A 27,537-nucleotide genomic window follows, 5' to 3' on the forward strand; every position below is an offset into this window, starting at 1 on the left:
TTTTTTCCCCAAATGACGCATTGTGACGGATTCTAAACAACGTAAGTGTGAAAGTAGCCTTATTCTGAACCTGGTTCTGTTCCTTCAATTGCTCACACAGTTATTTTGACTACTCTTGCCTTAGGCTCGTTCATCTGATCTGCAGCTACTTAGTACATACAACACTCTTCCTAACTGCTACAACTAACTTCTTCCTGTATTGTCAATCATTTTGAAATTGGATTTGTGAACCAAAAAGGCCAACAGTAAAACAGTAAAAACAGAACTATAGGTTCAGCGTAGATAGGACAGTGATAGTAATGGTGTTGCAAACATACAATTGTGCTGGAATTACTGGAGAACTATATAAAAAATGAGAAGAAAATAACATAAAACATAAGAAGGAAGCACTGACCTGTGTCCTAGCTGACGACAAACAACAACAGCATCGTTGTCAGTCCAGCCATCGTCACACACACTGCCCCACTCTCCATTCAGGAATACCTCCACTCGGCCTTCCTTAGTACTCTCCCCATCCACCAGCCGAACAGGAGGTCCTAAAAATGTCATCAGATATAAATGTCTTTATGACTTATACATCAGATAGTATTTGTGTTGTACTAATAGCATGGTATGAATTTATACCCTATCTCTATGAGCCTAGAATAGTACATGGAAGCACACTGAGCTTCCTATTTCCCACAGACTTCTTATGTGTCCTCCATATACCTAGGGAAAATATTTTAATTTTTTTAAATTACTAAACTACATGTATACCAACAGCCTCATGATTTCATACTGTACCAATGCAATATAAGAAAATCCTAAGAAATCATACCAAATACAGAATTCATACTAAGCAAATAAAGTATCACATGAAAGTACTATAGTGATATTTGTAAATCTGTACAGAGTAAGAAAAGCAGAACTGTACTGTATTTTTCATATTAGTCTCATGCACACGACCAGAATATATATCCATGTTGTATAAATCTGTAAACAGCCGTATAAAAATGTATTGGTCCACATATTATGGTTCTCCTGAGTGACTCTTTTCAACAAAAACATATTGATAACCTGGCATCTATCTATCTAGCCATCCTTTACGTATCCTTTCTCCACTAAGACTGATTCTTAGAATCACACTTTTTACCTCTCTCGTGCAAGCGATGGAAGCTAAATGAAGCCATCACTCAATTATCAAGTATCAGACTATCATGTAAAATCCTGCTAATCCAACAGGCATCTTTTTATCCTACAGGATTACCTACATTTTGGGACCATCAGGTACTGTTAATGGAATTTGACTAATTATGACAATATTGATTATTATTATTATTATTATTATTATTATTAATAATAATAATAATAATAATAATAATACTCATTTGGTATATGTTGTATATGTTGGCATTACTCCTCGATAATTGTTTTCAATCAAACCAAACATATCATATAAATGTATATAAATTCTCTATTGAGTCTTCGAAATACAATATTATTAATGTTATAACTAATAAAATAATGAACGGCAATCCAACTAATCCAGAATCCACCAAAGCTATAAAAAAGAGACTGGAAACAATTAGGATCCCCCAACAAATTATGAACGCCAGGGCAATGTACAGTGCCTTGCGAAAGTATTCGGCCCCCTGGAACTTTTCAACCCTTTCCCACATATCATGCTTCAAACATAAAGATACCAAATGTAAATTTTTGGTGAAGAATCAACAAGTGGAACACAATTGTGAAGTTGAACGAAATTTATTGGTTATTTAAAATTTTTGTGGAAATTCAAAAACAAGTGGGGTGTGCAATATTATTCGGCCCCTTTACCTTCAGTGCAGCAAACTCACCCCAGAAGCTCATTGTGGATCTCTGAATGATCCAATGTTGTCCTAAATGCCTAATGATAATAAATATAATCCACCTGTGTGTAATCAAGTCTCCGTATAAATGCACCTGCTCTGTGATAGTCTCAGGGTTCTGTTAGAAGCACAGAGAGCATCATGAAGACCAAGGAACACAACAGGCAGGTCCTTGATACAGTTCTGGAGAAGTTTAAAGGGAACCTGTCACCACGTTTTTGGAAGATGGGATAAAAATAGCGTTAAATAGGGGCAGAGGTGGGCGTTACATTAGTGTGTTTGTTATGCGTTTATTACCCACCTAAGTTGCCGAAATACCTTTGCAAAGTCTCCGTTTTCGCCTGTCAATCAGGCTGGTCTGGTCAAAAGGGCGTTGTCTTCCCCCAGATTTTGCGTAGTTTTCCGTTGGTGGCGTAGTGGTGTGCGCATGCCCAAGGTCCCGAATCCACTGCCAGGGGATTTAAAAGAGCGCGCTGTTCGTTATTTCCTTGGTGATCGGTGGGCGCGGCCATCTTCCTTTGGCCGCGCGTGCGCAGAAGCGGCGCTCTGCTGGCCGCGGCTTCAGGAAAATGGCCGCCGCGATATCCATCTGCGCACGCGCGGCATCCCGCAGCCATTTTCCTGAAGCCGCGGCCAGCAGAGCGCCGCTTCTGTGCACGCGCGGCCAAAGGAAGATGGCCGCGCCCACCGATCACCAATGAAATCACGAACAGCGCGCTTTTTTAAATCCCCTGGCAGAGGATTCGGGACCTTGGGCATGCGCACACCACTACGCCACCAACGGAAAACTACGCAAAATCTGGGGGAAGACAAGACGCCCTTTTGACCAGACCAGCCTGATTGACAGGCGAAAACGGAGACTTTGCAAAGGTATTTCGGCAACTTAGGTGGGTAATAAACGCATAACAAACACACTAATGTAATGCCCACCTCTGCCCCTATTTAACGCTATTTTTATCCCATCTTCCAAAAACGTGGTGACAGGTTCCCTTTAAATCCGAATTTGGATACAAAATGATTTCCAAAACTTTAAACATCCCAAGGAGCACTGTGCAAGCGATCATATTGAAATGGAAGGAATATCATACCACTGCAAATCTACCAAGACCCGGCCGTCCCTCTAAACTTTCATCTCACACAAGAAGACTGATCAGAGATGCAGCCAAGAGGCCCATGATCACTCTGGATGAACTGCAGAGATCTACAGCTGAGGTGGGACAGTCTGTCCATAGGACAACAATCAGTCGGACACTGCACAAATCTGGCCTTTATGGAAGAGTGGCAAGAAGAAAGTCATTTCTCAAAGATATCCATAAAAAGTGTTGTTTAAAGTTTGCAACAAGCCACCTGGGAGGCACACCAAACATATGGAAGAAGGTGCTCTGGACAGATTAAACCAAAATCTAACTTTTTGGTAACAATGCCAAACGATATGTTTGGCATAAAGGCAACACAGCTCATCACCCTTAACACACCATCCCCACTGTCAGACATGGTGGTGGCAGCATCATGGATTGGGCCTGCTTTTCTTCAGCAGGGACAGTGAAGATGGTTAAAATTGATGGGAAGATGGGTGGAGCGAAATACAGGACCATTCTTGAAGAAATCCTGTTGGAGTCTGCAAAAGACCTGAGACTGGGACAAAGATTTGTCTTCCAACAAGACAATGATCCCAAACAAAGCAAAATCTACCATGGAATGGTTCACAAATAAATGTATCCAGGTGTTAGAATGGCCAAGTCAAAGTCCAGACCTCAATCCAATCAAGAATCTGTAGAAAGAGTTGCAAACTGCTGTTCACAAACGATCTCCATCCAACCTCACTGAGCTCGAGCTGTTTGCCAAGGAAGAATGGGCAAGAATTTCAGTCTCTCGATGTACAAAACTGATAGAGACATATCCCAAGCGACTTGCAGCTGTGATTGCAGCAAAAGGTGGAACAACAAAGTATTAAGTTAAAGGGGCCGAATAATATTGCACGCCCCAATTTTCAGTTTTTGAATTTCCACAAAAGTTTAAAATAACCAATAAATTTTGTTCATCTTCACAATTGTGTTCCACTTGTTGTTGATTCTTCACCAAAAATTTATATTTGGTATCTTTATGTTTGAAGCATGATATGTGGGAAAAGGTTGAAAAGTTCCAGGTGGCCGAATACTTTCACAAGGCACTGCATGTTCTATAAGTAAGAAACTCTATACTCTATATTGTGCAGCTGATTGATGTAGAAGAATAATGATATTTACCAGGCGGGGGTTCAACTATGTCATTGCTGTCATTTGAGCACCGGATTCCCACGTCTTCAGAATGAGAGCAGTCATGCTGACCCCAGCTACTATGTGAACATTCCACTAGAGAGCGCTCCGTGCCTGTGCACGCCACATCATCCAGAAATATCAACCCATTTCCAGGTCCAAACTCTGCTTTTGCAGCCAAACTGGAGGAGCCCCTAGAAAAAAAAAACACAGATGGAACACTGAAGTTAAAAGAATGTCTTCTGTTTTTTCTGTTTTTGATGGATCTTCACAGACTTTAATGACCAAGTCTGATCGACAAAACTGGTCAAAATAGGACATGCTTTGAGCGTCGTGGCTCGGACACATGGATCTGTTATTAAAATGGATGTGTGTATGGATCAGTGAAACTCTACTAGAGCCCATGATAAAAACTAAAACATTTTGACCAGATGGTAAAAGCATTTTTATCAGTTTTAGGGAATGTAGAGAGGATGTTACTATGATTATCATTAATGAAGTTGTGACAAGGTCAAACATTTTGGGACAAGACAATATCTCTAATGTGTATTTAGTGGACAGAGGGTAGGCAGAATCCCATCTACTGTATGTATTGCGCTTCTGTTGATCCTGTCTGGATATACCTCCTTGAGAATGAAGAGGATTTTTTTTGTACTTTTGATGGCAGCTTGGGTGGTATTATTATGTATTTATTACGCATTACTTATATAGCTCTTATTATATTCCGCAGCCCTTTACATACACACATGGTCAAAATTGTTGACAGAATGACAGAAAACCCCACAATGGTCTCAGAAATAACTTGAATCTGACAAAAGCAATACTAAATAAAAAATCTATGAAAGTGAACAAATGTAAGTCAGACATTGCTTTTCAACCATGCTTCCACAGAATTAAAAAAAATAAAAATAAAACTCATGAAATAGACCTACACAGAAATGATGGTACCCGTGAAAATAATGTGACAAAAGGGACATGTTAAATCAAGGTGTGTCCACTAACTAGCATCACAGGTGTCTACAATCTTGGAATCAGTGAGTGGGCCTGTATATAGGGCTACAGATACTCACTGTGCTGTTTGGTGACATGGTGTGTATCACACTCAACATGGACCAGAGGAAGTGAAGGAAAGAGTTGTCTCAGGAGATTAGAAAGAAAATTATAGACAAACTTGTTGAAGGTAAAAGTTATAAGACCATCTCCAAGGAGCTTGATGTTCCTGTTACTATAGTTGCATATATTATTCAGAAATTTAAGATCCATGGGACTGTAGCCAACCTCCCTGAATGTGGCCGCAGGAGGAAAACTGATGGCAAATCAAAGAGACGGATAATACGAATGCTAACAAAAGAGCCCCAAAAAACTTCTAAACAGATTAAAGGTGAACTTGAAGCTCAAGGAACATCAGTGTCAGATCGCACCATCTGTCGTTGTATGAGCCAAAGTGGACCTTATGGGAGACAACCAAAGAGGACACCATTGTTGAAAAAAAATCATAAAAAAGCCTGACTGGAATTTGCCAAACTACATGTTGACAAGCCACAAAGCTTCTGGGTAAATGTCCTATGGACAGATGAGACAAAAATGGAACTTTTTGGCAAGGCACATTAGCTCTATGTTTACAGAGGGAAAAATGAAGCATATCAAGAAAAGAACACTGTCCTTACTGTGAAACATGGAGGAGGCTTGGTTATGTTCTGGGGCTGCTGTGCTGCATCTGGTACAGGGTGTCTAGAATCTGTGCAGGGTACAATGAAATCCCAAGACTATGAAGGGATTCTAGAGATAAATGTGCTACCCAGTGTCAGAAAGCTTGGTCTTAGTGGTAGGTCATGAGTCTTGCAACAGGATAATGACCCAAAACACACAGCTAAAACACCCAAGAATGGCTAAGAGGAAACATTAGACTATTCTGAAGTGGCCTTCTGTAAGCCTTGACCTGAATCCTATTGAGCATCTTTGGAATGAGCTGAAACATGCCATCTGGAAAAGGCAACCTTCAAACACGAGACAACTGGAGCAGTTTGCTCTTGAGGAGTGGGCCAAAATACCTGTGGAGAGGTGCAGAAGTCTCATTGACAGTTACAGGAATTGTTTGATTGCAGTGATTGCCTCAAAAGATTGTACAACAAAATATTACGTTAAGGGTACCATCATTTCTGTCCAGGCCTATTTCATGAGTTTTATTTTTTTTTTAATTCTGTGGAAGCATGGGTGAAAAGCAATATCTGACTTTCATTTCTTCATTTTCATAGATTTTTAATTTATTATTACCTTTGTCAGATTCAAGTTATTTCTGTGACCATTGTGGGGTTTCTGTCATTAAACGAGGGGTACAAACAATTTTGACCACGTGTGTACATTATCATTGCTCTCTCCATCGCGGCTCACAATCTAAATTCCATATCGGTGTATCTCTAGAGTGTGGGAGGAAACCAGAGAAGCTGGAGGAAACTCACACAAACATGAGGAAAAACTCCTTGCAGATGTTGTCCTTGGTGGGATTTTAATCCAGGACCCCAGCGCTGCACGGCTGCTAACCACTGAGCCACAGTGCTGTCCTTAATATACAGTGGGTACGGAAATGATTCATACCCCTTTTCATTTTTCACTCTTTGTTTCTTTGCAGCCATTTGGTAATTCAAAAAAGTTAATTTTTTTCTCATTAATGTACACTCTGCACCCCATCTTGACTGAAAAAGCCCCCAGAAATGTAGAAATTTTTGCAAATTTATTAAAAAAGAAAAACTGAAATATCACATGGTCATAAGTATTCAGACCCTTTGCTCAGTATTGAGTAGAAACACCCTTTTGAGCTAGCATAGCCATGAGTCTTCTTGGGAATGATGATACAAGTTTTTCACACCTGGATTTGGGGATCGTCTGCCATTCTTCCTTGCAGATCCTCTCCAGTTCCGTTAGGTTGGATTGTGAACGTTGGTGGACAGCCATTTTCATGTCTCTCTAGAGATGCTCAATTGGGTTTAGGTCAGGGCTCTGGCTGGGCTAGTCAAGAATGGTCACAGAGTTGTTCTAAAGCCACTCCTTTGTTATTTTATCTGTGTGCTTAGGGTCATTGTCTTGTTGGAATGTGAACCTTCGGCCAAGTCTGAGGTCCAGAGCACTCTGGAAAAGGTTTTCATCCAGGATATCTCTGGGCTTGGCTGCATTCATGTTTCCTTCAATGACAACCAGTCGTCCTGTCCCTGCAGCTGAAAAACACCCCATAACATGATTCTGCCACCACCATGTTTCACTGTTGGGATTGTATTGGGCAGGTGATGATCAGTGCCTGGTTTTCTCCACACATACCGCTTAAAATTATCACCAAAAAGGTCTATCTTCATCTCATCAGACCAGACAATCTTATTTCTCATAGTCTGGGAGTCCTTCATGTGTTTTTTAGTAAACTCTATGAGGGCTTTCATGTGTCTTGCACTGAGGAGAGGCTTCCATTGGGCCACTCTGCCATAAAGGCCCGACTGGTGGAGGGCTGCAGTGATAGTTGACTTTGTGGAACTTTCCCCCATCTCCCTACTGCATCTCTGGAGCTCAGTCACAGTGATCTTGGCATTCTTCTTTACCTCTCTCACCAAGGCTCTTCTCCGATGATTGCTCAGTTTGGCTGGACGGCCAATTCTAGGAAGACTTCTGGTGGTCCCAAATTTCTTCCATTTAAGGATTATGGAGGCCACTGTTCTTTTTGGAACCTTGAATACTGCAGAAATTTTGTTGTAACCTTGGCCAGATCTGTGCCTTGACACAATTCTGTCTCTGAGTTCCTTGGCCAGTTCCTTTGACCTCATAATTCTCATTTGGTCTGACATACACTGTGAGCTGTGAGGTCTTATATAGACAGGTGTGTGCCTTTCCAAATCAAGTCCTATCAGTTTAATTAAACACAGCTGGACTCCAATGAAGGAATAGAACCATCTCAAGGAGGATCACAAGGAAATGGACAGCATGTGACTTAAATATGAGCGTCTGAGCAAAGGGTCCGAATACTTATGACCATGTGATATTTCCGTTTTTAATTTTTACTAGCTGAAGAGCCCGGCGTTGCCTGGGCATAGTAAATATCTGTGGTTAGTTATAGCACCTCACTTCTCTTATTTTCCCATCACGCCTCTCATTTTCCCCATCACATCTTTCATTTTCCCCCTCACATCTCTCATTTTCTCCCTCACGCCTCTCATTTTCCCCCTCACTCCTCTTATTTTCCCCCTCACTCCTCTCATTCCCACCTAACACTTGTCATTTCGACCTCACATCTGTCATTTTCCGATCACTCCACTATTTTCCCTCACTCCTCTCATTTTGCACTCACACCTTTTCATTTTCACCTCACTCCTCTCATTTTCACCTCAGTATATACATGTTTGTCATCTCCCTTATATATAGTATACACCTGTATGTCATCTCCTGTATATAGTATATACCTGTATGTCATCTCCCCTGTATATAGTATATACCTGCTGTGTGTCATCTCCCTTGTATATAGTATATACCTGTATGTCATCTCCTCCTATATATAGTATATACCTGTATGTAATCTCCTCCTGTATATAGTATATACCTGTGTGTCATCTCACCTATATATAGTATATATCTGTGTGTCATCTCCTCCTGTATATAATATATACCTGTATGTCATCTCCTCCTATACATAGCATATACCTGTATGTCATCTCCTCCTGTATATACTATATACCTGTAGGTAATCTGCTCCTGTATATAGTATATACCTGTGTGTCATCTCCTCCTGTATATAGTATATACCTGTATGTCATCTCCTCCTGTATGTAGTATGTACCTGTATGTCATCTCCTCTATATAGTATATACCTGTGTGTCATCTCTCCTGTATATAGTATATATCTGTGTCATCTCCTCCTGTATATAGTATATACCTGTGTGTCATCTCCCCTGTAAATAGTATATACCTGTGTGTCATCTCCTCCTGTATATAGTATATATCTGTATGTCATCTCCTCCTGTATTAGACCTCGTTCACACGTTATTTGGTCAGTATTTTTACCTCAGTATTTGTAAGCTAAATTGGCAGCCTGATAAATCCCCAGCCAACAGTAAGCCCACCCCCTGGCAGTATATATTAGCTCACACATAATAGACTGGTCATGTGACTGACAGCTGCCGGATTCCTATATGGTACATTTGTTGTTCTTGTAGTTTGTCTGCTTATTAATCAGATTTTTATTTTTGAAGTATAATACCAGACTTGTGTGTGTTTTAGGGCGAGTTTCGTGTGTCAAGTTGTGTGTGTTGAGTTGCGTGTGGCGACATGCATGTAGCGACTTTTGTGAGATGAGTTTTGTGTGGCGACATGCGTGTAGCAACTTTTTGTGTGTCGAGTTGCATGTGACAGGTTAGTGTAGCAAGTTGTGTGCAGCAAGTTTTGCGCATGGCGAGTTTTGCGCGTGGCGAGTTTTATGTGTGGTGCCTTTTGAGTATGTGCAAGTTTTGTGTGAGGCAACTTTTGCATGTGTTGCAACTTTTGTGCATGTGGCAATTTTTCCGCGTGTGCAAGTTTTGCATGTGGCGAGTTTTCCATGAGGTGAGTTTTGCACGTGTGGCGAGTTTTGCATGTGGAGAGTTTTGCGCGTGGCGAGTTTTGAGCGGCGACTTTTGTGTTGCGACTTTTATGTGGCGAGGTTGGTGTATGTGTGGTGAAATGTGCGCTGAGGGTGGTATATGTGTTCGAGCACGTGGTAGTGTGTGGCGCATTTTGTGTGTGTGTTCATATCCCCGTGGTGGTGTGGTGATTATCCCATGTCGGGGCCCCACCTTAGCAACTGTACAGTATATACTCTTTGGCGCCATCGCTCTCATTCTTTAAGTCCCCCTTGTTCACATCTGGCAGCTGTTAATTTGCCTCCAACACTTTTCCTTTCATTTTTTCCCCATTATGTAGATAGGGGCAAAATTGTTTGGTGAATTGGAAAGCGCGGGGTTAAAATTTCACCTCACAACATAGCCTATGACGCTCTCGGGGTCCAGATGTGTGACTGTGCAAAATTTTGTGCCTGTAGCTGCGACGGTTCAGAAGCCAATCCCGGACATACACACACACACACATACATACACACATTCTGCTTTATATATTAGATTAAATTTGCAAAAATTTCTACATTTCTGTTTTTTTTTCAGTCAAGATGGGGAGCAGACTGTAGATTAATGTGAAAAAAATGAACTTTTTTGAATTTACCAAATGACTGCAATGAAACAAAGATTGAAAAATGTAATGGGGTATGAATACTTTCCGTACCCACTGTAATATGCAGTAGTAGTAATGCAAACATCACCTTTCTATAGAGTTTGCATAGGGCCCAAAAACATGAAGTTAAGTCTCTGATAGGTCCTCATCAATGAAGACAAGTGTTTCGCTTCCTACAACCACTTTCATTATTTATTTGATTACGGTTTATAAATACCTGAAGCCTAAATGCCTGCAAACCACCTGTGCATTACGTTCAGTCCAGCCATCATCACATACGGTTCCCCAATCTCCATTATAAAATACTTCTACTCGTCCTTCAGCAATATTTTGACCACCAGATAATCTCACAGCTCCATCTGTAACATACAGAAAATGTACTTTAAAATAGGCTTTTTTCATATTTGACATGGTTAATATCAAGCCAAAACTAACCTACCTGTATAAGGATTACAGGAAACTCCAGCATCTTCAATATGGTCACAGTTGTGATGTCCCCAGTCGTTCTTGTGACAGAAATCCAATGAAGACTCATTACCCAAACACTCAACTTCATCAAGCAATACGGGACCTTTGCCTTGCCCATAATGAGCCCATACCCAGGCTTTAGGCTTCCCACTAAAATGAAATAATGTTACCTTTAAATGTTTGGACAACATGATTGTTTTAGAGTAATTTTACATTAAAGCATTTCGACATCATAGAAAATCCATAGTTGTAATCTGCCATCGTTTTGGCAGCACCTGGCCATCCATGTAGTAAATAGTTGGCTATGGCCAACATGTAATATTACAGGGCCTTGAAAAAGTATTCATATCACGTGAACATTTCCATATTTTTTCACGCTAGACCCACAAACTTAAATGTGTTTTATTGGAATTGTATGTGATATACCAACACAAAGTAGCAGGTATTTGTGAAGCGTAAAGGAAATGATACATTAATTTTCTAATTACGGTATTTTAAAAATATAAATCTGAAAATTGTGATGTGCATTTATATTCAGCCCCCTGTGGTCAGATACCCCTAAATAAAATACCAAGTGACTAATTATCTCCAGAAGTCACACAATTAGTAAATGTAGTCCACCTGTTTGCAATTTATTCTCAGTATAACTGCAGATGTTCTGTGAAGGTCTCAGAGATTTGTTTGAGAACATTAGGGATCAAACAGCAACATGAAAACCAAGGAACACACCAGATAGGTCAGGGATAAAGTTGTGGTGTAGAGTCAAGCAGGGTTAGGTTATAAAAAAAGAGCGCAAGCTCTGGACATCTAACGTAGCACTGTTCAATCCATTGTCCAAAAATAGAAGGAATATGGCACAACTATAAACCTACCAAGACATGGCCGTCCATCTAAATTGACACCCTTACAAGGAGAGCACTTATTGCCTCCACTTCTACTTAAAGGGACTCTGTCACCCCCTCCAGCCGTTATAAACTAAAAGAGCCACCTTGTGCAGCAGTAATGCTGCATTCTAACAAGTTGGCTCTTTTAGTTTGTGGTGCAGTTATAGGCAAAATAAAGCATTTTATAATTTCGCCAAAATACCTCTGTTTAGCCCTGGAGGCAGGTCTTAACCCCTCTGCTGCAACCGCTACACTTCAGTCACTCAAATGTTCCTCGGCGCCGGGCGCCGCCCCCTCCACGCTGTTTTCCACTCAAATCCGGCACCTGTGCTGTTTAGTACTGGCTGGGGCAGGCTCACATACAGTCTTGCAGACTGCGCCTGTGCGGCCACCCAGCTTGTGAATCCCAGCCCCACAGTGTGTTATGCATTATGCACAGTGCGGGGCTGGGATTCACAAGCTGGGTGGCCGCACAGGCGCAGTCTGCAAGACTGCATGTGAGGTCAGACGGCCAGAGCTCACTGCGCCTGCCCCAGCCAGTACTAAACAGCGCAGGTGCCGGATTTGAGTGGAAAACAGGGCGGAGGGGGCGGCGCCCAGCGCCGAAGAAAATTTGAGTGACTGAAGTGTGGCGGTTGCAGCAGAGGGGTTAAGACCTGCCTCCAGGGCTAAAGAGAGGTATTTTGGCGAAATTATAAAACGCTTTATTTTGGCTATAACTGCACCACAAACTAAAAGAGCCAACTTGTTAGAATGCAGCATTACTGCTGCACAAGGTGGCTCTTTTAGTTTATAACGGCTGGAGGGGGTGACAGAGTCCCTTTAAGTATTTGCTAGTTATCATGTGGTATTGTTTGATTTTTTTTATCTATCTTCTTAACCCCTTTCTGACCTCGGACAGGATAGTCCTTCCGAGGTCAGAACCCCAGCTTTGATGCAGGGCTCCAGCGGTAAGCCTGCATCAAAGCTGGGACATGTCAGCTGCTTTGAACAGCTGACATGTGCCACAATAGCGACGGGCGGAATTGCGATGCACCCACCACTATTAACTAGTTAAATGCCGCTGTCAAACGCTGACAGCGGCATTTAACCGGCGCTTCGGGACGGAAATGAGCATATCGCTGACCCCCGTCACATGATCGGGGGTCAGCGATGCGTCAGGATAGTAACCATAGAGGTCCTTGAGACCTCTATGGTTACTGATGCTGGCCTGCTGTGAGCGCCACCCTGTGGTCGGCGCTCATAGCAAGCCTGCAATTCAGCTACATAGCAGCGATCTGATGATCGCTGCTATGTAGCTGAGCCGATCGAGTTGTGCCAGCTGAAGCTTGGCAAAAGTGAAAAAAAAATAGTTATAAAAAATGTGAAAAAAATAAAAAATATATAAAGGTTTAAATCACCCCCCTTTCGCCCCATTCAAAATAAAACAATTAAAAAAAATCAAACCTACACATATTTGGTATCGCCGTGTTCAGAATCGCCCGATCTATCAATAAAAAAAGGATTAACCTGATCGCTAAATGGTGCAGCGAGAAAAAAAAATTGAAACGCCAGAATTACGTTTTTTTGGTCGCCGCGACATTGCATTAAATGTAATAACGGGCGATTAAAAGAACGTATCTGCACAAAAGTGGTATCACTAAAAACGTCAGCTCGGGACGCAAAAAATAAGCCCTCACCCGACCCCAGATCACGAAAAATGGAGACGCTACGGGTATCGGAAAATGGCGCAATTTTTTTTAAAATTTTTTAAGCAAAGTCTGGAATTTTTTTTCACCACTTAGATAAAAAAGAACCAAGGCATGTTTGGTGTCTATGAACTCCTAATGACCTGGATAATCAAAATGGCAGGTCAGTTTTAGCATTTAGTGAAGTGTGGGATTGCTCTTTTTTTGCAATTTCACCGCACTAGGAATTTTTTTCCCGTTTTCCAGTACACGACATGGTAAAAGCAATGATGTCGTTCAAAAGTAAAACTCGTCCCACAAAAAATAAGCCCTCACATGGCCATATTGACGGAAAAATAAAAAAGTTATGGCTCTGGGAAAGAGGGGAGCGAAAAACGAAAAAAGAAAAACAGAAAATTCCAAGGTCATGAAGGGGATAAAGCCTTCTACCACTTTGTGGGCCTCCACTATTTTCATTTTCAGAGTGCTAGACAGCTACTTAGAAGAATCTATGGCTGCTGCTTTTTGGCACAAGGTTAGAAATTTGCATTAATTGGCCTTTCCTAACGATGGTAGTGAACAAGCCATAACCCTAACAGGATAATTAAGGTCTGAAACATTTGTCAAAGTTATTTGAGCACATAAATATCCAAGGGTGCCCAAACTTTTGCATAAGCCCATTTTCCTTTTTGTAATTTTGTAATGAAAATATATATATATTTTGCCTAAAATACAAAGTATTATCAAAGGCTCCGGGGCGGCCTGTGTGTGTGCGTGTGTGTGTGCGTGTGTGTGTGCGTGTGTGTGCGTGTGGGGGGGGGGGATCCTCATATCCGCACAAGCATATCATTAACTCAAAACTGAAAATAAAGATTAAACAACAACCACAAGACAGATTTCATCAACCAAGGTATCATTGTAATCATTATAACAGCACCAACCTGACGGTGTCTGTAGGTTACTCAGCACAATTCTGCTGACAAGTTACCTTTAACTGTTCACAATAGCAGTAATTTTGATGAGAGGAGCCCAAGCTTTTACACGCCACTGTATATTTCAATTAAATTATTATTGTTTGTAATATTCTGAATATGCACAGAGACTCCATTTAATGTGGCTCTATTCTTTTTTGCTATACACTGTAAAATTGTTTTGCTACATTGTTTCCAGCCCCCCTTCTTATATATTTTATTTATTTTTGGTGCCCATTGTTCCCCTTTTTTAGTACTTTACAAAATAGATGTATTTATTTGATGTTGAGCAGAGAAAATGCAAGGCTCCTGTACTACATTATTAGACTCACAATACAACAGGTTGTAGTAGATGGTACTCACTTAAAGCCTACTTGTCTGCATATAACTTCAGCATCTTTGTCATCCCAGTGATCATCGCAAATTGTTCCCCACTGACCCTTAAAAAATACTTCAATTCGCCCCTCAAACCGGTCCTTTCCTCCCACGAGACGGAGAGGGGGCTTTAAATCTGCTCTTCAGAGAATGAAAAATAAGATCTTATTAGTAGTGGTGATTAGTTACCCTATAAGACGGTTTCAGGTAAGCAGAATATCAAAATAGTTGTCTGCCAGGATAGACAAGTGTTAAAAATTTACCTTCAGGTGGAGAACAGTTAATAGCAGCCACCTCTCTGTTACTGCAACTTTTGCCCTTGGTATAACTGCAGTGCAGCAAGGCTTTCTCGTCCCCTCGGCAGTTGGCAGATTCTAGATGTATAGGCATTGACCACGGAGCATAATCAGGGATCTTTTTGGCTGTGCCAATTTCACTGTTAAAATAATTAGCAAAATATGTTTTCCAAATTTAAACGACACATACAACGATGACCAGATGATACATGGCAGCGCTGCTGCCGGCGCCCCTGCATGGTTGGGCTTACTCACCGGCCCAGCCCCACGGCGTGGTCTCCCGGCGTGTCCCTCCTGCTTTCTGGTGTGCGCACCGCAGTTCCCAGCGGCGCACCTAGTACGCGCATACGCATGCTCCACTGTTCTTAAAAGGGCAGAGCGCATATTCTAGCGCATAGCCCTGTCTAGGAATCTGAGTAAACGACTTAGACCCATGGGGTCAGCTGCTACTGTCAGACAATGCCCTGGAGTGGCACCTGTCACACAAGCCTAAGCTCACCACTAGAGGCTTCAGTGAATACCAAGGTAGCTGCTTAGTCTCGCCCCTCCAGGATAAGTCCGGTCTATGGCAAAGTGAGTCTATGAACCATGTGCGCCACCTGCGTGTGTAACACTACAATAAACATCTAATGTCTAAATCGCACTTTTTAAGGATTTGTATGACACTTCTGAGGTTAAAAGCACAGTACTTTAAAAAAGCTTTAGGCAGGAGTGGAAAAAAGTGCTACAAAGTAAGAATGATTTAAAAACTATAAGTTTTAATAGTTTATTTCTATCATTTAACAAAATGCAAAGTGAGCAAACAAAGGAGAAATCTAAATCAAAACAATATTTGGTGTGATCACCCTTTGCCTTCAAAATGACATTAATTCATCTACATACACTTGCACACAGGTTTTGAAGGAACTCTTCAGAGAGAGAACTAATCTCAGACAGACTCTATGATGGTGATATCTTCATTTCCAAGAACTCTTTGTTCTTTTTTCAAGACTGAGCACAACAATAAGGCCGGTTTCACACGTCAGTGGCTCCGGTACGTGAGGTGACAGTTTCCTCACGTACCGGAGACACTGACACACGTAGACCCATTAAAATCAATGCATCTGTGCAGATGTCATTGATTTTTTGCGGACCGTGTGCCAAACACGGAGACATGTCAGTGTTCGTGGGAGGGCACGTATTACACGGACCCATTAAAGTCAATGGGTCCGTGTAAAACACGTACCTCACACGGACGTTCTCCGTGTGGCGTGCAGGAGACAGCGCTCCAGTAAGCGCTGTCCCCCCCACATGGTGCTGAAGCCGCGATTGCTGCATAGAAGATATGAATAATAGTGTTTAAAAGAAAGATCTATCTGTCCGCCGCCCCCCCACCCCCTGTGCGCCCCCCGCTGTTCTGAAAATACTCACCCGCCTCCCTCGCAGTGTCCTTTCCTGGCTGCACCTTCTACTGTATGCGGTCACGTGGGGCCGCCGATTACAGTCATGAATATGCGGCTCCACCTCCCATAGGGGTGGAGCCGCCTATTCATGACTGTAAATGAGCGGCCCCACGTGACCGCATACAGGAGAAGGTGCAGCCAGGACAGGAAGCAGCGACAGCCAACGAGGGAAGCGGGTGAGTATTTTCAGAACAGCGGGGGGGGCGCACAGGGGATGGGAGGGCGGCGGACAGATAGATCTTTCTTTTAAACACTATTATTCATATCTTCTATGCAGCAAACGCTGCTGCACAGAAGATATGAATCGCGGCATCAGCACGATGCAGGGGACAACGCTAAACTTTAGCGCTGTCTCCTGCACGCTCCGTGTGGTACCCACTCGGCACACGGGCGGCACACGTGTGCCGCACATATGGCCTACGTGAGCTCACGGGCACACGTACACGGATAACTCCGGTACCGATTTTTTCCGGTACCGGAATTATCTGGACGTGTGGGACAGGCCTAAGACATATAATAATATAGCTATACTGCATCAGCAAGGTCTTTACCAGGAGTTTGAAGATGTACCCTTCAAGCTCTTTTTAGGAAGCAAAATGGACAATTCTAAGCACTGTTGTATAAATGGTCGGCCAAGGAAATATAGTGAAACAGATGAAGAATACATTATGCTTATGTCCTTTGAAAGCAGGTAAATGGATGCAGTAACGGTCGGAGGCAGAGCAAGGATTAACAGAGGAATTTAATCTAACAGCGTTACTCCACACAGGGAGGGGATAAATGAAATATGGGGCAGTACAACTGTATACAATTAACTTAAGAGCAACCAGTATATGATTAGACAAAAAAGAGTTCAAAAGCATAAACTTATCAATCTGGCGTTGATGAGGGGTAGTCTCTGAGATGGTCTGGCCTGAAAGCTTGGAGAATCCGGTGTCATCCTGGTTTGGAAAGGGCCTTGAATCCTGGTGTCGTCGGTGGTCCTGAAATATCCGGCTGCAGGTTCTGGATCCAAGGGGAAAATTCACTGAAGGAGGAATAGTCCTTTCTTTTAGGTACCGACACAGTACGGTAGCGGGTATGTCAGATAGCCGCACACTGTCTGCGGCCTGGTAGTCTGGTCTGGGGGTGCACCCTCTACGGTCTGGCTGAGCGGAGGACCCATTCAAGGTCGGTAGCGCCGCAGGAGTCGGCATGGTCAGAGGTCTCTGGAAGCGTCTGCGCCTGTGATCTCCGGTAAGCTGGTGTAGGCCCCTCTGGCTAACGCTTCTTTCACACTTCAGTTGTTTGGCGTCAGTCTGCTCTGACATAGTGACAGATCGACGGATCCGTCACAATTGTTGAGAAAACGGTTCTAACGGATCCGTTTTTTTGACGGATCAGTTACTTGGGGGTTGTCTGGGAAAAGTATCTACATTTTGGAGCATGCGCAATTGAAAAAGCGGATTGGGGCGACGGATCCGCCGAAATGACGGTCGCGACGGATCCGTTGCCCATAGGCGGCCATTCTATGGAATGGCGGACGCGACGGATCCGTCGCGAACCGCCATTTCGGCGCAGACAAAAAACTTTATAATGTCCGTCAATGTCTAGACAACGTCCGCCAAATTTCGACGGATCCGTCGCATGGCGGATGGAACGGACGACCATCTGCCACAATCCGTCACTAATCCATGTCTATGGGAAAATAGCGGATCCGCCCAAAAAAAATGGCGGATCCGCTATTTGAGGAAAATGGCGGTTTCAGACTGACGCCAAAAGACTGAAGTGTGAAAGAGGCCTTAGTCCTACTTCGTCCTGACTGTGCTGTGCAGGAAGGCTCGCACTCTGTTCCTGCACATATAGCTTCTCGCCCAATCTGACCTGGTTCCCATGTATTGTCACCCTTTTATGTCCTCCACACTCCCTGGTCTTAAGTTCAAAGGTCTGTCCGGGGAACTAAACTCTCCCCCCTGCAACACAGGTGAGAGCACCGATGGTTCCGGACTCGTTCTGGAAAAGGCACGCCGCGGCCATCTCTCCTCCTTACACTTTCAAAATTGGAAGATGTCCAGCAATGCCATCAGCTCAGAACTGGCAGCAACTAGTGGGACCCAGCTACACCTATTTACTTTTCACAGAAGTCTGGCCAGAAGATTGGAAGAATAGTAGTCTAAAGACATACCTTTGACATGGAAACAGGCCAGGTGACTCAACTCTGCCAAAAAACATAGGAACCATGGTGTAGAAATACAGAAAGTGCTTTGGGTGGGTCAGTCAAAATGGGAAATATTTAACTGTAATAAAAGGACGTTTGTTTGCCAAAAGGGCTGGAGAGCAGGTCAATAATGAGTGACTGCAGGCAACTGTGAAGCATAGCAGGGGAGTTCTTGCAGGTTTGGTGGTGCATTATAGTAAATGGAGTGGAGGACTTGGTATATTTTATTGTTCTCCTCAATTCTGAGAAATACAAGCTTATAGTACGCCACCATGTAATACCATCAAAGAGGGATCTGATTGGCAATGACCCCAATCATATATCCAGTATCATTAAGAGCTATCTTCAGCATAAAGAAGAACAAGGAGTCCTTGAACAGATGCCTCGCAGAGCCCTGATCTCAACATCAAGGGTGTGTGGGATTACATGAAGAGACAGACAGATGTGTGTAAGTCTACATCCACAGAAGATCTGTGGTTAGTTCTCCTACATGTGTGGAACAATCTTTTTCCCAAGTTTCTTCAAAAAACTGTGTGCAAGTGTACTTAGGAGAATTGATGCTATTTTGAAGGTAAAGGGCAGTCAATACAAATATTGATATGATTTAGTTTTCTCTTTTGTTCATTCACTTTGATTTTTTTGTTAAATTGATGAAAATAAATGAACACTTCTTTTTTTAAATCACTTCTATTCTGCAGCTTTTTTTTCAACACCTGTCTAAAATTTTTGCACAATACTGTATATGTTGGAATAATTCCCTTTTTTTGTCTTTGTTTGGGTCAATAATTCATGAAACATTATCTGAAATGCAGGCATAGCTGGTGTCCAGTGTAAAAGAGAAGCAGTCTTAACTGAATTAACATAATGTCCTTTGTTGCTATTGGGGTTTTACAGGACTAAAGTTTTGACGGCCTATCCTTGCGTTTGATCGGTGTGGGTCTGACCCCTGGAGTGACTGGGTAATAAAGGTACAGTGATGTCTCTGTCTCGTCATCCTTATCCAGACTCATACATGCATTCATAAATGCAGCTGCGTTTCATAGTTGAACATACAGACAATCTACTGTGTCCTTTTGTTCTGCAGATTATGAGAGGTCCGAGTGTAAGACCCCTTCAATTACACATCAATTGCCTATATTTAGGATAAGACGTTCAGGTTGTAGTCCATGAAGATCATTTTAACATGCAATGAGCATTTTTCCTTCTTAAGTTAATTTCCTGTGATGACTTTAGAGCTACTTATCAATTCGTATCTGGTTCACTAGAAGGAATGTCCTCGCTATATCTGTTTTTAGAGCACAAGTTACCCAATTCACATATTTCATGTCCAACTAACTATACAAAATATTCAATATCTGATAGTGTGCACTACTCATATAGGTATAGCTGTCCATAGGCGTTACACAACCAGTGGCCAAATTGAGGCCTACTCCTATAACTCCACTATAAACATCTGCTTGGGTCAGCTAAAAAGGACAAGAGTGATAATAGCAGGTGCCAGACAACTTGGGAGGCACCTCTTGGAAAACCAACAGGATAGCACTGGTTGAGATGTAAGTTATCCAGTCAACCATTATTCATAGGGATGTGAATGATGTACATCAATATCAATCTCCTATGTATGGTCAGCTTACGACTCACTAAAAAACAACATGACAAGAGCAGAAAAGATTGTCAAGCTCATGGATGAGGACATATATGCAGAGATGAGCACCTAGAGAACAACAATTAGGCATACTTTATTCTTAGAAATGTAGAGTCATGCACAATGTACCAGTTCTTCAAACTGACCTGATTCCAAGCTGTCGGCAGGCCACACTTGCATCCCAATCTGTCCAGAAGTCACCACATATTGTTCCCCAAGCCCCTTCGAAATAGAGCTGTACTGCACCACTGTGGGAAGAATGGCCAGCCGCCAGCAGACGAATAGCACCTGTAGGGAGTATATGTAGTTCTCAGCATTGACAACATATGACCAGCTACTCATTTAATGAAGTGTAAATGGGAAACAGACATCATTTATCAAATGAATTTTTTTTTATCTATAATTTGACTTGAAAAGGAGTATTTTGTTTGCTAGTGAAGTATAATTGATTTCCTGCCCACATACCCTGGCTGCAGTCACAGTGAGCCCAGCTAATCATTCCCGACGGCTGGCGATAGAAGCACCATGGTGTATTTACTCCATCTGGATTCCTGCAGTAGTTGTGATACCCTAGTCCTCGTCCTGGATATTGCTTCATATAGTCAGGAAAGTCAGCCCAGTTCAGGCAGTCCAAGCCAAACTCTGTTCTGGAAATGGAGCCATTATAATAACCCAGAGAATCTACCCCATCAGAGCAGAGGTTGTAACCTGCGAAGGATACAAAAGTGTCTCTCAATTTTTATTGTTATTATTAATAACAGCATTGTAGTTAAAGTGGTTTCCAGGAAGAAAATATTCATAAATTACCTATAAAGAGTAACTTATTTAGTGTAATTTACTAATATAGTTCCATTAGGCCAGGTGCCCCAATCCACCAGTAGCAGATCGTTCCCGGATCATTGCACCTTGGCCTCCGATCCTGTACATGTACTGTCCAAATGACCAGAGCAGTGTGTGAAAGGGGCTGACTTCTTATTATGTAAGCCATTCTTCTTTTCCATCTATACGACTATGACAGAGAAGGAGGCTGGCTTAGTTATTGAAATAAGCAGTCAGCCAAGCCCTTCACATGTTGCTTTGGCCACAAACCAACCCAGAAAATACTAGAAGCCAAGCTGCTGTGTCCTCTGGAGGATTTGGGGACCTGACTATATATAACTACTAGCTGAAGAGCCCGGCGTTGCCTGGGCATAGTAAGTATCTGTGGTTAGTCATAGCACCTCACTTCTCTTATTTTCCCATCACGCCTCTCATTTTCCCCCTCACATCTCTCATTTTCTCCCTTACACCTCTCGTTTTCCCCCTCACTCCTCTCATTCCCCCCTAACACTTGTCATTTCGACCTCACATCTGTCATTTTCCAATCACTCCACTATTTTCCCTCACTCCTCTCATTTTGCACTCACACATTTTCATTTTCACCTCACACCCCTCATTTTCACCTCACACCTCTCATTTTCCCCTCAGTATATACATGTTTGTCATCTCCCTTATATATAGTATACACCTGTATGTCATCTCCTGTATATAGTATATACCTGTATGTCATCTCCCCTGTAAATAGTATATACCTGCTGTATGTCATCTCCTCCTGTATATTGTATATACCTATGTGTCATCTCCTCCTGTATATAGTATATACCTGTATGTCATCTCTTCTGTATATACTATATACCTGTATGTCATCTCCTCCTATATATAGTATATACCTGTATGTCATCTCCCCTGTATATAGTATATACCTGCTGTATGTCATCTCCTCCTCTATATACCTATGTGTAATCTCCCCTTTTATATAGTATATACTTGTATGTCATCTCCTCCTGTATATAGTATACACGTGTGTCATCTCCTCCTGTATATAGTATATACCTGTGTCATCTGCTCCTGTATATAGTATATACCTGTGTGTCATCTCCTCCTGTATATAGTATGTACCTGTATGTCATCTCCTCCTGTATATAGTATATACCTTTGTGTCATCTCCTCCTGTATATAGTATATACGTGTGTCATCTCCCCTGTATATAGTATATACCTGTGTGTCATCTCCTCCTGTATATAGTATATACTGTGTGTGTCATCTCCCCTGTGTGTCATCTCCTCTGTATATAGTATGTACCTGTATGTCATCTCCTCCTGTATATAGTATGTACCTGTATGTCATCTCCTCCTGTATATAGTATATACCTGTGTGTCATCTTTTCCTGTATATAGCATATACCTGTGTGTCATCTCCCCTGTATATAGTATATACCTGTGTGTCATCTCTCCTGTATATAGTAGGTACCTGTATGTCATCTCCCCTGTATATAGAATATACCAGTGTGTCATCTCCTCCTGTATATAGTATATGCCTGTGTGTCATCTCCCCTGTATACAGTATATATGTGTGTGTCATTTCCCCTGTATATAGTATATACTGTATGTGTGTGTCATCTCCCCTGTGTGTCATCTCCTCCTGTATATAGTATATATCTGTGTGTCATCTCCTCCTGTATTAGACCTCGTTCACACGTTATTTGCTCAGTATTTTTACCTCAGTATTTGTAAGCTAAATTGGCAGCCTGATAAATCCCCAGCCAACAGGAAGCCCTCCCCCCTGGCAGTATATATTAGCTCACACATACACATACAGTTATATGAAAAAGTTTGAGCACCCCTATTAATCTTAAGCTTAATGTTTTATAAAAATTGTTTTTTTTGCAACAGCTATTTCAGTTTCATATATCTAATAACTGTTGGACACAGTAATGTTTCTGCCTTGAAATGAGGTTTATTGTACTAACAGAAAATGTGCAATCTGCATTCAAACAAAATTTGACAGGTGCATAAGTATGGGCACCTCACCAGAAAAGTGACATTAATATTTAGTAGATCCTCCTTTTGCAAAAATAACAGCCTCTAGTTGTTTCCTGTAGCTTTTAATGAGTTCCTGGATCCTGGATGAAGGTATTTTTGACCATTCCTCTTTACAAAACAATTCCAGTTCAGTTACGTTTGATGGTCACCGAGCATGGACAGCCCTCTTCAAATGATTCCACAGATGTTCAATGATATGCCTGAGTAGATTTGGAGCGGTGTTTTGGATCATTGTCTTGCTGAAAGATCCATCACCTGCGTAACTTCAACTTTGTCACTGATTCATGAACATTATTGTCAAGAATCTGCTGATACTGAGAGGAATCCATGCGTCCCTCAACTTTAACAAGATTCCCGGTGCCGGCATTGGCCACACAGCCCCAAAGCATGATGAAACCTCCACCAAATTTTACTGTGGGTAGCAAGTGTTTTTCTTGGAATGCTGTGTTTTTTTGCCGCCATGCATAACGCCTTTTTGTATGACCAAACAACTCAATCTTGGTTTCATCAGTCCACAGGACCTTCTTCCAAAAATAAATTGGCTTCTCCAAATGTGCTTTTGCATACCTCAGCCGACACTGTTTGTGGCGTGCTTGCAGAAACAGCTTCTTTCGCATCACTCTCCCATACAGCTTCTCCTTGTGCAAAGTGCGTTGTATAGTTGACCGATGCACAGTGACACCATCTGCAGCAAGTTGATGCTGCAGCTCTCTGGAGGTGGTCTGAGGATTGTCCTTGACTGATCTCACCATTCTTCTTCTCTGCCTTTCTGATGTTTTTCTTGGCCTGCCACTTCTGGCCTTAACAAGAACAGTACCTGTGTTCTTCCATTTCCTTACTATGTTCCTCACAGTGGAAATTGACTGGTTAAATCTCTTAGACAGCTTTTTTTATCCTTCCCCTGAACAACTATGTTGAATAATCTTTGTTTTCAGATCACTTGACAGTTGTTTTGAGGAGCCCATGATGCCACTCTTCAGAGGAGATTCAAACAGGAGAACAACTTGCAAGTGGCCACCTTAAGTAGCTTTTCTCATGATTGCATACACCTGGCTATGAAGTTCAAAGCTCAATGAGGTTACAAAACCAAAAAAAGTGCTTTAGTAAGTCAGTAAAAAGTAGGTAGGAGTATTTAAAACAAGAAAATGATAAGGGTGCCCATACTTATGCACCTGTCAAATTTTGTTTGAATGCAGATTGCACATTTTCTGTTAGTACAATAAACCTCATTTCAAGGCAGAAACATTACTGTGTCCAACAGTTATTAGATATATGAAACTGAAATAGCTGTTGCAAAAAAAACAATTTTTATAAAACATTAAGCTTAAGATTAATAGGGGTGCCTAAACTTTTTCTCTGACTGCATGACCACAGTTTGCTCTGGTTGGTAGCTGTGTACCTCTATGAGGTTAACAGGGCACAGCATCTTTTTCCTAGCGACTCTGTGGAGTTAACAGAGTTCGCTTATACCGCCATATAGCGCCACCATTTGCCAGCAGCAGGTTCCTCTCCTGCACGGTGGACCCCAGGTTGTGAACGCACCTAATAATACATGTACACTCACCGGCCACTTTATTAGGTACACCATGCTAGTAACGGGTTGGACCCCCTTTTGCCTTCAGAACTGCCTCAATTCTTCGTGGCATAGATTCAACAAGGTGCTGGAAGCATTCCTCAGAGATTTTGGTCCATATTGACATGATGGCTTCACACAGTTGCCGCAGATTTGTCGGCTGCACATCCCAAAGATGCTCCATACAAGGCAGGATGGATCCATGCTTTCATGTTGTTTACGCCAAATTCTGACCCTACCATCCGAATGTCGCAGCAGAAATCGAGACTCATCAGACCAAGCAACGTTTTTCCAATCTTCTACTGTACAATTTCGATGAGCTTGTACAAATTGTAGCCTCAGTTTCCTGTTCTTAGCTGAAAGGAGTGGTACCCGGTGTGGTCTTCTGCTGCTGTAGCCCATCTGTCTCAAAGTTCGACGCACTGTGCGTTCAGAGGTGCTCTTAGGCCTACCTTGGTTGTAACGGGTGGCGATTTGAGTCACTGTTGCCTTTCTATCAGCTCGAACCAGTCTGCCCATTCTCCTCTGACCTCTGGCATCAACAAGGCATTTCCGCCCACAGAACTGCCGCTCACTGGATTTTTTTTCTTTTTCGGACCATTCTCTGTAAACCCTAGAGATGGTTGTGCGTGAAAATCCCAGTAGATCAGCAGTTTCTGAAATACTCAGACCAGCCCTTCTGGCACCAACAACCATGCCACGTTCAAAGGCACTCAAATCACCTTTCTTCCCCATACTGATGCTCGGTTTGAACTGCAGGAGATTGTCTTGACCATGTCTACATGCCTAAATGCACTGAGTTGCCGCCATGTGATTGGCTGATTAGAAATTAAGTGTTAACAAGAAGTTGGACAGGTGTACCTAATAAAGTGGCCGGTGAGTGTATATTTACTCGGTGCGTTCCGCCAACCCTAACAAAGGGTACATGTGTTTTCAATGGGAAAAGGGATATAAGACACTGACAGACTCCTCTCCTTTGAGAACAAATGATTGAGCATTCAAAATCTGACACGCCTGATCATCTGCCATCAGGGAAAGGTTGGGGCATCATTATAAACATTAGATTGTCCGCTGGTCTCTCGTAAATCATTGGGTTCATTCAAGTAAATCATCAGGTTTGTACCTCAAATGTAAACAAGCACAATAAGAGAAATGTCTGCTTCTGCGGTGTTTAGTTCAAAATTGCCTAGACTGCTAGACATAAAGATATGAAATAATAAGTACAGGTGCTTCTCACTAAATTAGAATATCATCAAAAAGTTAATTTATTTCAATTCTTCAATACAAAAAGTGAAACTCATATATTATATAGAGTCATTACAAACAGAGTGATCTATTTCAAGTGTTTATTTGAGTTAATGTTGATGATTATGGCTTACAGCCAATGAAAACCCAAAAGTCATTATCTCAGTAAATTAGAATACTTTATAACTCCAGCTTGAAAAATAATTTTAAAATCCGAAAAGTTGGCCTACTGAAATGTATGTTCAGTAAATATACTCAATACTTGGTCGGGGCTCCTTTTGCATCAATTACTGCATCAATGTGGAGAGGCATGGAGGCGATCAGCCTGTGGCACTACTGAGGTGTTATGGAAGCCCAGGTTGCTTTGATAGCAGCCTTCAGCTTGTCTGCATTGTTGAGTCTGGTGTCTCTCATCTTGCTCTTGACAATACCCCGGGTATATTCTTTATAGGGTTAAGGTCAGGCGAGTTTGCTGGCCAATCAAGCACAGTGATACTGTTGTTTTTAAACCAAGTATTGGTACTTTTGGCAGTGTGGACAGGTGACAATTGCTGATGGAGAATGCAATTTCCATCTCCAAAAAGCTTGTCGGCAGAGGGAAGCATGAAGTGCTCTAAAATTTCCTGGTAGATGGCTGCACTGACTTTGGTCTTGATAAAACACAGTGGACCTACACCAGCAGATGACATGGCTGCCCAAACCATCACTGATTGTGGAAACTTCACACTATACCTCAAGCAGCTTGGATTGTCTGTCTCTCCACTATTCCTCCAGACTCTGTGACGTTGATTTCCAAATGAAATTAAAAATTTACTTTAATCTGAAAACAACTTGGACCACTGAGCAACAGTCCAGTTCTTTTTTCTCCTTGGCCCAAGTAAGACGCTTCTGGCGTTGTCTATTGGTCATGAATGGCTTGACACAAGGAGTGCGACATTGTAGACCATGTCCAGGATACATCTGTGTGTGGTGGCTCTTGAAGCAATGACTACAGCAGCAGTCCACTCCTTGTGCATCTCCCTCAAATTTTTGAATGGCCTTTTCTTAACAATCCTTTCAAGGCTGCGTTTATCCCGGTTGCTTGTGAACCTTTTTCTACCACACTTTTTCCTTCCACTCAACTTTCCAATAATATGCTTGGATACAGCAATCTGAGAACAGCCAGCTTCTATAGCAATGACCTTTTTGTGGCTTACCTTTCTTGTGGAGTGTGTCAATGACTGCCTTCTGGACATCTGTCATGTCAGCAGTCTTCCCCATGATTGTGGAGCCTACTGAAACAGACTAAGGGACCTTTTTAAACAATTAGGAAGCCTTTGCTGGTGTTTTTTGTTAATTTTTCTAATTTACTGAGATACTAACTTTTGGCTTTTCATTGGCTGTAAGCCATAATCATCAACATTAACAGAAATAAAAAGGATAAGAACACACCGGCGCTCCCAGAGGAAATAAAAAAATATATATGGGTAGGTCGAAAGCTGCTGGTGCCTAGACAGCTACTGTGCTAGGTCTGTCATGTATCAAAAGAAAAAAATAGTATGCAAATTAGGTCACCGAGCTAACCAAATGAAAGAGAG

At 42.1% G+C, this 27,537-nt stretch overlaps 1 protein-coding gene across 2 annotated transcripts in view; it reads right to left on the reverse strand.

The window, feature by feature from the left end:
* LOC143770034 (neurotrypsin-like) overlaps positions 1-27,537 on the reverse strand; it is a 97,338-nt gene that overhangs the window by 38,712 nt on the left and 31,089 nt on the right. For both annotated transcript variants that reach the window (XM_077259246.1, XM_077259247.1), the window contains exons 3-10: positions 20,747-20,989; positions 20,428-20,569; positions 14,965-15,137; positions 14,690-14,837; positions 10,776-10,954; positions 10,554-10,695; positions 4,094-4,296; positions 395-536 (exon numbers count right to left, since the gene is read on the reverse strand). In XM_077259246.1, coding sequence (XP_077115361.1) covers positions 395-536; positions 4,094-4,296; positions 10,554-10,695; positions 10,776-10,954; positions 14,690-14,837; positions 14,965-15,137; positions 20,428-20,569; positions 20,747-20,989 — 1,372 coding nt within the window. The remainder of the gene's footprint in view (positions 1-394; positions 537-4,093; positions 4,297-10,553; positions 10,696-10,775; positions 10,955-14,689; positions 14,838-14,964; positions 15,138-20,427; positions 20,570-20,746; positions 20,990-27,537) is intronic.

The sequence above is a fragment of the Ranitomeya variabilis genome, chromosome 4 (assembly GCF_051348905.1).
Source record: "Ranitomeya variabilis isolate aRanVar5 chromosome 4, aRanVar5.hap1, whole genome shotgun sequence".
In the NCBI taxonomy this organism is placed as follows: Eukaryota; Metazoa; Chordata; class Amphibia; order Anura; family Dendrobatidae; genus Ranitomeya; species Ranitomeya variabilis.